Here is a 12597-nt window from a genome sequence, read left to right as displayed (position 1 = left end):
GCGCGTGCTCGCTCTCTCTCTCTCTCTCTCTCTCTCTCTCCTTAATTCGAATTCATTTCAATAAATATCAAATTTATTTCACTAAAGAATTCTACCTCTAACGAACTGTAGATAAAATAGTCTAACAAATTAAAATTACCGTTATTTTCCGGTCTTTATCCGTTCAGTCAGATTTTGGGCGGCAAAACATCCATGACCGCCGTTGTCCATGTGCATAGTAAAGCGATCACTGCAGACAATCCTTTTGGGTGGGAATTAATGTAAACGCAGATATCGGATACCAGTCGTGTCTAAAGTGAATGTAAACAGACGTGCCAAAAAATCGAATATGGTCAAAAGATCGGATCTGTGCATTAAGACTTGCAGTGTAAACGCAGCCATAGTATCATTTTACATGCCTGCCGAAGCTTGCAATGAATATTAATATATCCTGCACACTTTATGATTTAAAGTGTCAAGAAAATCCTAAAAATGTTTGTTGCAGAATGCTGAACACATTTACAGTTTATCATTTATTCAGTTTATATAGAGTTCCATGTTTTGGGTGAATATTTTGGTGGGGTTGGACCCTGGACAGGTGTGTGATAGGGATCTGTCTGTCTCTCAGGTGGTGTATCTGGTCCTGGCGTACGCCACTGTCAGCCTCATCTATTTCCGCTTCAGGAACTCGTACGACTCTGAGAGCGACTCGTTCCGTGTGGAGTTCCTGCTGGTGCCGGTGGCCGGTCTGTCGTTCCTGGAGAACTACGCCTTCATGCCGCTGGAGGTCAGAGCTCAACACCAAGCGCTTTAGATGTTAAAGGGGTCGTGAACTGGCTCTGTTTTTTTGTTTTGTACTGCTCTCTGAGGTCCACTTATAATGTTACCAATATTTTTACATCAAAAACATCATAATTTAGAAGTAATAGGCTATTTTCTGTTCTGTTTTTTTTGGCCCCCCCTCATCAGAACGCTCTGTTTGAATAGGCGAGCCGGATCGTAGGCTCGGAAGTAAACGCCCACTGCTATGATTGGCTAATAGTTGTGTATGTTTGACAGCCTACATTTCTCATAGATACACGTGATTTAGGTCAAAAACGCATAAATACTCCATAGATATCAAACGATCTGTTTAACAGACAAAGCAATAGTGATCATGTAATAAAAACAGTTACTCACACTTGTTGCGACATGACTGTCAGATCCAATATGGTCACCACAGCATCGTCTTTTAGTTTCACTCTTTCTGAAAATCCCGCATCGAATCGTGCCTTGTTTGTAAACGAATCCACGATAAAATGAAGTGAACAAAGGACCAAGTTCTTACTAACGTAAGTTCATTAAAAATAAAGTCCATCCACTCTTTCCTAACGTGGAGATCAGAAGGAAGGCCAATGCAAACACTGTTTTTCCACAACTTTGCACTGCACAGTGTCTTGTTGTCTTCAGAGCATCTTTACATTTAGGTTTCTGCGTTGACCTGTGTTTGTCTCTCTCATAAACACTACATGTGTGAGAATCGGTGGGCGGGGCTAAACAGGCAGTGATGTAGAATAGGTGGGCGGGACTAAACAGTGATGTAGAATAGGTGGGCGGGAGTAAACAGGCAGTGCTATAGAATCGGTGGGCGGGGCTAAACAGGCAGTGATGTAGAATAGGTGGGCGGGACTAAACAGTGATGTAGAATAGGTGGGCGGGAGTAAACAGGCAGTGCTATAGAATCGGTGGGCGGGGCTAAACAGGCAGTGATGTAGAATAGGTGGGCGGGAGTAAACAGGCAGTGCTATAGAATCGGTGGGCGGGGCTAAACAGGCAGTGATGTAGAATAGGTGGGCGGGAGTAAACAGGCAGTGCTATAGAATCGGTGGGCGGGGCTAAACAGGCAGTGATGTAGAATAGGTGGGCGGGAGTAAACAGGCAGTGCTATAGAATCGGTGGGCGGGGCTAAACAGGCAGTGATGTAGAATAGGTGGGCGGGAGTAAACAGGCAGTGCTATAGAATCGGTGGGCGGGGCTAAACAGGCAGTGATGTAGAATAGGTGGGCGGGAGTAAACAGGCAGTGCTATAGAATCGGTGGGCGGGGCTAAACAGGCAGGCATTGATCATCTTCTGCGGAGGTGGTGCTTATCCACACTATTACATCATAGAGTAGAACATTCCAAACGCTGTCGTTTTGGCAGACTGGCTTTAATATAAGCTGTTTTAGACTAACGACAAAGTTTTGAGTTCTGAAACGAACAGGATGTTTTTATAGTAAAATGACCTCTTATATTTCAAAAGATCAATTTTGTTTTCTCAGTTCATGACTGCTTTAAGATGAAACATTGTCATGACAGATCTCGGTGTTTGTGTAGATACTGTGGACGTTCTCCATCTATCTGGAGTCGGTGGCCATCCTGCCACAGCTCTTCATGATCACTAAGACAGGCGAGGCTGAGTCCATCACCACACACTACCTGTTCTTCCTGGGCCTGTACCGCGCGCTGTACCTCGCTAACTGGGTGTGGCGCTATCACGTGGAGGGATTCTTCGACCAGATCGCCGTGGTGTCCGGCGTCGTCCAGACCATCTTCTACTGCGATTTCTTCTATCTGTACTTCACCAGAGGTCAGCAAACATCTCACAACTTTGAGCTTATATCTATTTTCATGAAATGATTAGATGATTTATTGATCAATGTTATTTTTTTGTATTTTGTTTATCTATCTATCTATCTGTCCGTCCATCCGTCCGTCTATTTATCATTCTGTCTGTCTATCCATCTGCCTATCTCTCTCTGTTTATCCATGTGTCTGACCATCCTTCTATCCATCTGTCTATTTGTCTATCTGTCTGTCCGTCTGTCTATCATCCGTCTATCTGTCCATCCATCCTTTTATCTGTCTACCTGTCTGTCTGTCCATTCTTTTATCTGTACATCCGTCTGTCTATCATCCGTCTTTCAATGCATCTGTTTGTCTGTCTGTATATCCGTCTGTTCGTCCTTTTATCTGTTTTCCTGTCCAACTGTCCATCCATCTCTCTGTCCGTTTTTCCATCTATCTGTCCTCTTCGTCTATCCGTCTGTCCATCTGTCTATCCATCCTTCGATCAATGTGCCTGCATGTCTATCCATCCATCCATCTGTCCCATCTCTCTGTCTGTCTATCTGTCTGTGGTTTGTCTCATCTATCTATCTATCTATCTATCTATCTATCTGCAGTGCTGAGAGGAAGAGGAAAGATGACTTTGCCGATGCCGGTGTGAGTTGTTGGATCAGGCCCTGCCCCTGCATTAGGCCACACCCAGTTGTGACATGATCACCGGCCGCCGCTGTAGCTCTTGTTTTTGAGCTGCATGTGTGGCTGGTGTAATTGTGCCTTACAGTGATCAGATCTGCTGGACGTGTCTCGTCTTTGATGCCTTAATGTGTTTCTGTTCATAAAGACAATGTGTTGAGGATGTGTGTGTGTGTTTATATATGTGTATGTGTGAGAAACACTCTACATTCTGTAGTTCATAGTTTGCTTTTCTCGTTTATTCTCATAGTCTTGTTTTTTTTTTTCTGTAGTACATCATTTGGTTTATGACCAACTATAAATTGTTTTTCATTCTGTAAAGGGACGTTTGATTTGGATCTTTGTGTTTTTGTGCCAATATACCCAAGAAGATCATGAATGTTTGTATAAACCACATTTCAGTCTGAGAATGACATTTAACAGATGTCTGGCAATAACATAATGATTTTTTTAATGAAGATGGGCAGTTTATCTGCCCTGGTTTTTATAAAGCATGCCAATAAAAGAGTTTCTGTCTCTGCGGAGCAAATGCTTGTGTTCATGAGAGCGAATGAGCGCAGAAACGCACTTCAGTCCATCTGTGGGTCATGGCTCTTTATTTCGTCATTCTTTATTAATTCATTAAGTGAATCAGACATCCGTGATGATTAAACCGACGTTATCATTCAAGCAGTCATAAATAAAAAAATATATATTTTGTGTGAAGATGCATATAATTTTTTAGCACAATCATTTTTGCATTCTCCTGTCTACAAAACAAAATCAGCATAAATTAAATTAAGTACAACAAAATATGTACATACTGTATATAATAGTTACATTGTGTGTGTGTATATATATATAAACATAAATACTTTTAAATTGATTAAAATAAATGAAAATAAATACAATTTTAAATATGCATTTTAGTATGTTTTGAAAGTGCTTTATTACATATATCACAAAAAAAAATGTATGGTCTTAAAATAGGCCCCATTTTCTTTATGAAAAATATAATTTTGGTGCAATTGTCCTGAACATTTTGTGAAATTATTTATTTTTTTCATTTGTTATTTGGGAGATTCATGCATTATCTCATTGTAATGCAAACGTTTGATCACATCTGGAGGAAGTGTTGATGATGATGATGTATGTTTCTATCTGCTTATTCATATTGTATTGCTAAAGGTCTCTGAAGTGTGTGTGTGTGTGTGTGTGTGTGTGTTAGCGCAGGAGCGTCGTCTTGTGTTTGTACAGTACTTTGGTTCCCTCTCTCATGGCTCCTCCCATCACTTCAGCAGCGGATGTGATTGACAGCAGTGTGGAGGCGATGGCTGCCACCCTCTGCACTGCTTTGACCTTCTTCCCTTTGCCCTTCCCTTTCTCCATCACACCGGACGCTTCCACCGCACCGCGGCCCATGGCCGTCAGCAGCTCGTACCAGAACAGACACTCCACCCTCTTCCTCGCCTCCTCATCCTCCTCCTGATCATCTCCCAGATTCCTCTGCTGCATGTGGCGTACAGCAGTGTCAGCCTGCAGCAGCATGTCAGCGGTGTAATGTGCTCCTGCGTTACGCTCCATCAGTAGATCTTCTTCAGCAGCTCGGTGACCTGCGACCTCTCCTCGAGACCTTCAGTCAAGTCACATTTATTTTTGCAGTGCTCTTCACAATACACTTTGTTTCAAAACAGCTTCTTGTTCATTAATATCTTAATCTCTTTATGCCTTATAGTCACATTTATCAGAGCTGTTAGATAAAATAGCTACATTTTACAACAATTCAAGCAGTTGAGATTTGCTTATATCTCGCAATTCTGTGAGTTTATATCACAATTCTGTTTATATTTAATTTCATCTTGAAATTGAGTTTGTATCTCACAATTCTGTGTTAATATCTCGTTTGTCTTGCAATTCTGAGTTTATACAGTGCCTTGCGAAAGTATTCATACCCCTTCTCTTTTTTTTTTTTTTCTCCACATTTTATGTTGCTGCCTTATGTTAAACTGCTTTAAATTACTTTTTTTCCACATCAATCTACACTCCATACACCTTAATGGTAAAGCAAAAAAACAAGTTTTTAACATCTTTGCAAATTTATTGGAAATAAATAAGTATACGCATAAGTATTTATATGCTTATCTGGGACAGTTGAAATTTAGCTCAGGAGCATTCATATTGCTTGTAGACGTTACTACACTTTGAGTGAAGCTAACCTGTGGCAAATTCAATTGAATGGGTATGATCTGGAAAGGCACACACGTCTTAATAAAAGGTCTAACAGCTGATAATGCATATCAGAGCAAAAACCAAGCCCTGAGGTCAAAAGAACTGCCTGTAGAGCTCAGAGACAGGTTTGTGTCAAGCCACACATCTGGGGAAGAGTTCAGAACAAAATTCTGCTTCATTGAAGGGTCACAGAAGCATGTAGTCTCTGTTACCCTTAATGGAAGAAGTTTGAAACAACCAGGACTCTTTCTAGAGCTGGCCTCCTGGCCAAACTGAGCAACTGATGGAGAAGGGCTTTGGTTAGTGTGGTGATCAAGAACCTGATAGTTGCTCTAGTTTAGCATCATATGTGGAGACAGGAGAAATCTATAGAAGGACAAACATCACTGCAACACTCCGCCGATCTGTGCTTTATGGCGGTGTGGCCAAACTCAATCCTCTCTTCAGTTAAGACGCATGAAAACACACTTGGACTTTACAAAAAAGCACCTAAAGGACCCTCAGACTCTGAGAAACAAGATTCTCTGGTCTGATGAACCTCAAAAAAAAAACACCGAAACGACCCTCAGACTGTGAGAAACAAGATTCTCTGGTCTAATGAACCTCAATTCCAAACATCATGTTTGAAGGAAACCAGCTCCGCTCATCACCTGCAGAGTAGTATCCCAAAAGTAAAGTGTGCTGGTAGCAGCCTCATGATGTGGGGCTGTTTTTCAGTAGCAGGGACTGAGGGACTCGTCAGAGTAGAAGAAAAGCTCAAGGGACTCAGAGTAGAAGAAAAGCTCAATGCACCAAAAAATTGAGATAGCCTTAATGAAAACCCAGTCCAGAGCATTCAGAACCTCAAACTGGGCAGAAGGTTCACCTTGCAACAGGACAGTGACCCTAAGCACACAGCAAGAGTGGCTTATAGACAACTGTGTGAATGTCCTTGAGTGGCCCAGCCATAGCCTGAGCTTGAACCCAATCAAATTTCTGGAGAAACCTGAAAATCTGCGTCTGCCCCATCCAACCTGACAGAGCTTGAGAGGCGAAGAGATAAATGCTGATGAGGAAAGCTTGTCGAATCAAACAAAAAAAAGACTTGAGGCTGTAAAGGCGCTTCAGCTAAATATGTAGTTAAGGTTTTGAATACTTATGCAATGTACTTATTTCAGTTTTTTAAATTTACAAAGTTGTGACAATTCAGTTTTTGCGTTGTCAGTACACTGTCAGAAAAAAGGGTACGGTTGGGGTCCGTTTGTGAACACTTAGGGTACAAATGGTGAAGTTGTACCCTTAATGGGTCATAGTTACACCTTAGGGTACTCATATGTACCATTTAGGGGTAAAAAAGGTACAAATATGTTTCCAACTGTCAGAGGGTCCATGTTTGGACCATTTAATCCCCAAACAAAGGTACAATCACTTGTGTGACAAAAGGAGTAAGCCAAAGTGTATGAAACTGTCACCCAAAATAGACTAAACAGAGAGTAAGATATTAATTTTCATGCGTTGTTGGTTATTTGGAAGAGATGCACAACATAACCAAATATATTTAAGAGCCCACATCTTTACTGACTAGTTCTGAACAGTATACAAACGCATGACATTTAAATGATTATTCAGAGCATCAAGATAATAACTTTTAAACATAAAGCAAATGTATTAAAGTAGGCCTGCATTTTTAATTGTAATTGTAATTCATTTAGAGTTAAACAAATACATGTACTTATCTTTCTTAACAAAAGCACAATGTAGACGAAACTATTTAACGTTTATTTAACATTATATGGGGTACTTTTACTTTGCCTCAAAGTTCAAGTACGCATTTTCGCAGCCAGCTTTCTTTAAATTCGTGTCGTCCAATGGGATTATAGCCCGCGCGGTGCATTTTATGCGCGAGCACGACGGTTATTCCATATCATGGCTGTCTCATTTCTGACGCTGTAGACGGAGGATCTTCTTCAAAAATTGAAAGAAGCTGGAATACATGTAACTGAAGACGAAGCACAGAAATATCATCCGTGTTGATTTATATCAGTTTTATTTGGTACATATTTATAAAAAAAATATATATAAATATAAAATATAAGACTAAATATAAGTCCAGTAGTGTCCTAATCATTTAGTCCTGTCAGTCATCACGAGCGAACTAGGTTAACGTACTTAAGCAGCAATCAACTGAGGCGATTTAGCTCGGACATCGAGGCGATTCTGTTATGACATTGTGATAGAGCTTATAACATTCATCCTGTGAAAAATGTGAGAATGTAATGGTTTTGAATGTTTAATAAATGTGATAAACAGCATTCTGGCCTTTTTAATGTGCTGTATGGAGTACAAATTTGCCATCAAAGGGTACAAAAGGCTTGTCACTGGGGCAGTACCCTTAAAAGGATGAATTTGCACCTTTTTTAAAGGTACGTTATGGTACCATAGCACTATAAGGTACAATTTAGTCAGCAGAGGTACATATTTGCCTTTGAAAGGTACATACTGCAAGGGTACAGATATGTACCCATGTGAAAGGGTACAACGGGTGTACCCTTGAGGGTACTGCCCCAGTGACAAGCCATTGTACCCCTGAAGGTACAAATTTTGCAAATGTTTTCTGACAGTGTATGGTGTATGGAGTGTAGATCGATGTGGGAAAAGTAATTTAAAGAAGTTTATCATAAGGCAGCAACATAACAAAACATGAAAAAAATGAAGGGGTATGAATACTTCCACAAGGCTGTATCTCACAATTCTGTTAATATCTTGCAATTCTGAGATTATATCTCACACTTCTGTTTATATTTCACAATTCTGCATTAATATCTCACAATTCTGAGTTTATATCTCACAATTTTGAGTTTATATCGCAATTTTGAGTTTTATCTTGCAATTATGTTTATATTTCACAATTCTGCATTAATATCTCGAAATTTTGAGTTAGTATCTCACAATTCTGTTTCTCGCAATTCTGAGTTTATATCTTACAATTTTGAGTTTATATATTGCAATTATGTTAATATCTTGACATTCTGATTTTAATAAAAGGACTCACTATAGCTTTATTGCTCAGTAAGCTTGGTTCTGGGTCTTAAAACCCCCAAAATCTTCATCTTTGCATATAGGCCTACTGATGAGACATGCAGATAACTATAGTCGACCTTCACTGAATTTTATATAATCAATGAACTCTGAAAAAGTTATCAGTCAATGTTTAACATTCTATTAACATTCTTTTGTCATACCTAAATCAAACTCTGTACAAAGGAAAATAATGTAAGAATGTAAAATGAGTTATTTTATGCATTTAAATATGGTTTTATTTTATTTTCAGTTTTGTACTTTAAAATTACTTTAAAATTAGCGCATATTTTCTAGTACATTTAACTGCACTGCTCACATTTATTTGTGTATTAAAGGTGCAGTGTGTAATATTTAGGAGGATCTATTGATAGAAATGCAATATAATATATATAACTATGTTTTCAGAGGTATAAAGACCTTACATAATGAGCCGTTATGTTTTTATTCACTTAGAATGAGCTATTTATATCTACATACACCGCGGGTCCTCTTACATGGAAGTCACCACCATGTTTGTACAGTAGCCCTTAAAGGTCAAACAGAGCGCGTTTCACCACTATGTTGTTCTTACGAATAAAACACTGACACAATGATGAACAAGTATAATATTTGCAATAACATATCGATTTATTTAATAATTAAGTAAATATAATTCATTAATTTACCTTTGTAAAGAAACCTCATTGCTGACTATCTTTGCTGTCTCAGACTATGACATCTTACTTCTGTATGGGCCACCGTAGCTTCTCTAAAGGGAGGGGTGAGCGTGGGACTGAGCCGTTGGTTGCAATTCGCAACCTCACCGCTAGATGTCGCTAAAATTTATACACTGCACCTTTAAATTATAAATTTTTTAAAAATCATCTTGTGCCCTATTGTGATCTCGAATAGCTGAATATTTCAGTAGGCAGCATGCATTTGAGAGACGTTCTTAAATGTAATTCACATACATGCATGCAGTTTTGCAGCTTTAATCGCCATTTTGGTAATTTCGTGACTTAACTGACGATGTATGCTCACAGTTTCTAGTGCGGTTTATTTATGAAGTGAGCGTGCGCCTCATATTCGCGTACAGTTGAAGAGCGTGCGCCGTGAGCAGAAGTAAAACGGCTGCCAGGACAGGAACGTTTTTTACTGACATATAAAAATATCTCATCAGACCGCAGTTCCCTGTTGTTCTACTGAACATCATTTGGCACATGTACCTTTTCTGCGTTTGTTTGACTCGTTGTGGTCGCAAAGAGATACGGCCATTCCGCGTCTTAATAAGTTTTTAAGAAATACATTGTTGAACTCATTAAAATGCTAAAAACCGTCAAATAAAAATGTTGCATTAATTATGTTTAATAACTAAGCTTTTGATTATTTATGACGTTTTATTAAAGAAGATTTTCACAGAATGATTTTGGCAAAATGGCGCCCCCCTGTGTGTGGCGCCCCTATGCACTGTATACCCCGGTATACCCCGTTTTTGGCCACTGAAGAACAGTATAGGTCGACAGGAAGCGAAGTGGGTGAGAGAGAGGGGGATGGGATCGGGAAAGGTCTGCGAGCCAGGATTCGACCTCAGGATGCCCAGGCCAGAGCTCAATGGCACTACATGTCGGCGCATTGCCCACGAGGCCATCGGCACCTACTCGCAATTCTGTTTTATTGAAAATGGCGGTACAAAAAAAAAGAGTCAGAATTGCGAGATAAAATGTTGCAATTACCTTATTTTATTTTATTTATTTTATCCCATTGTGAAAACAAGCTTCCATTATCAGTTGGTTATGTAGTGCTGTCAAACACGTGATAGCCATCCGCGCACAAACTCCCATAATTCCTTGCTCTCCTTCAGGAAGACGTCCGCGGGTTTCGCTCCGAGTGCATCGCCGCACGTGAACGCGTCGCTGACCCAGTCCAGAGTGGCGCGCAGCACCAGCAGGAACACGTGCGGTCCGGGTGCGCTCAGCTCTACGCACCGGCTCAGCTCCGCGCGCACCTCATCCGGGCTCAGACAGGTGTGGAAGAACCCCTGGGTGTCAATCAGCCACAGGCTCCGCCCATCCACCACGCCCCCTGAACGCTGGCAGCGGCTGGTGACCTATAGGGGCGATACATCCGTCCAAAACGAGGATCGACCCAGAATCGTGTTTCCAGATGAACTCCGGCCTGAACCCGTCTGACCCAACAGAGCCATTCGGACCTCAGCCGAACCGCCTGAGACAACAGACACCTGATTATATTATTACTATAGTGATGGGCAACGATTAATCGCGATTAATCACATCCAGAATTAAAGTTTTTGTGTACATAATATATGAGTGTGCAGTGTGTATATTTATTATGTATATATAAATACACACACATGCATGTATATATTTAAGAAAAAATATGTTGTTAACATTAAATATATTTATATGTAATATATATAATTATATATATTTATATATAATATAAATTATATGAATTTAAATATATACATGTAAATACATGTAAATATTTTCAAAATATATACTGTATGTGTTTGTCTTTACATACACACACACACACATATATATATACATGTATACACACATAATAAATATAAAAAATATAAAAACTTTTATTTTGGATGTGACTAATCGCAATTAATTGTTGCCCAGCAAACAGTTTACAAATAGAAAAGTTTTTATTCAAGAGTGTTTTCATGAACATTATACAGGACTCAATAGAACTAAACCTGATTTACATGTATAAAGTAATTAATAGTAATAAAAATGCATTAAAAATGTACTATTATGAAATTTATATTAATTCAAAGTAGTGCTGTCAAATGATTAATCACGATTAATCGCATCCAAAATAAAAGTTTTTGTTTACATAATATGTGTGTGTGTGCTCTGTATATTTATTATGTATATATAAATACACATACAGTATATATTTTGAAAATATATACACATACAATTATATTTGTATTCATATAATTTATATTATATATAAATATATATTTTTTCTTAAATATATAAATGCATGTGTGTATTTATAATAAATACATGGTATACAAATATTATGTATAAACAAAACATTTTTTATTTTGGATGCGATTAATCCAAAATAATCCGTTGACAGCACTAATTCAAAGTAATATACTAATAAAATAAATAAACACGTATAAATAAAAATACAAAATGAAAATGGAACAATAAACAAACAAACAAATAAGACTTAAACAGGAATGCAATATAATTGATCTGTTGCAGTTAAATGATATTCTAGGATTGTGGCCCTGCAATAAAAACGACTAAGAAATGTATAGCCATTCAGAGTAAAATACTAATAAAATAAATACAAAGAAATAAAAATAACATAAAATGCAATTAAATAAAACGTAAATACAGAAATAAGAATGCAATAAGGGTTTTTAGACAAACTCATTACAAATCTATTAGAATTAGATTTTTTTTAAGCATATAGGATAGGTTTTATTTTATTATGGCAAACTGATACTCTTTATGCATGCAAATCAGCTTTAGTTTTTTATCTGGAGACCTGCAGAATATGAATGAAAAAAGTGAAATAATAATACAATTAAAATAGACAAAATGACTTAAAACTTCACAAAATGTGGTCCAATGCTATAAAATAAATTAATAAACAGGAATGCAATACAAAAATGTTTTTATTAGATCCCTATAATTTCTAGAAGTTTCTATCATAAGAATCCGAATGAAAATTTTCACACAAAGTGACAAAATAAAAGCAGGCGCATATAGTTCTCAATAAGACATTTATGGTCATTCTTTATAGGATAAAACAATACTGTGTGATATGAAAATGAATTTCATTCAAATAAGTCCGTGTCCCTTTAACTGTCCTGCAGTAATGATTGTAACATGAGCTGATAAACTCCGTCAATTCGGATCATTTGACCGCGACTCTGTACATGTATTGTGCTTTTATTTTCACTCACCAGCAGCTGAAGACTCGCTTTCCTCAGCCATATTCCCACACACGACTGAGACTTAAAGAGACAAACACACGGAGCTCACCACAAACACCCTGAAACACATCGAACATTACCCAGAAATACTTCAAACACCACAA

General features: G+C 38.3%; 1 protein-coding gene and 1 pseudogene across 1 annotated transcript in view; one reads left to right on the top strand and one right to left on the bottom strand.

Moving 5' to 3' along the window:
* LOC107674488 (ER lumen protein-retaining receptor 3-like) overlaps positions 1 to 3835 on the top strand; it is a 6753-nt gene extending 2918 nt beyond the window's left edge. The window contains exons 3-5 of the mRNA XM_016468467.1: positions 608 to 766; positions 2335 to 2587; positions 3183 to 3835. Of these exons, the coding sequence (XP_016323953.1) occupies positions 608 to 766; positions 2335 to 2587; positions 3183 to 3226 (456 nt within the window). The 3' untranslated portion in view covers positions 3227 to 3835. The remainder of the gene's footprint in view (positions 1 to 607; positions 767 to 2334; positions 2588 to 3182) is intronic.
* Positions 3836 to 4440: 605 nt separating this feature from the next.
* On the bottom strand, positions 4441 to 12494 carry LOC107674486 (GTPase IMAP family member 4-like; annotated as a pseudogene).
* Between the last annotated feature and the right edge of the window lie 103 nt (positions 12495 to 12597).

Source organism: Sinocyclocheilus anshuiensis, unplaced genomic scaffold, assembly GCF_001515605.1.
Source record: "Sinocyclocheilus anshuiensis isolate Anshui unplaced genomic scaffold, SAMN03320099.WGS_v1.1 scaffold1073, whole genome shotgun sequence".
In the NCBI taxonomy this organism is placed as follows: Eukaryota; Metazoa; Chordata; class Actinopteri; order Cypriniformes; family Cyprinidae; genus Sinocyclocheilus; species Sinocyclocheilus anshuiensis.
Note: the sequence above shows the minus strand (reverse complement) of the source record. Positions and strands in the feature narration are given on the sequence as shown.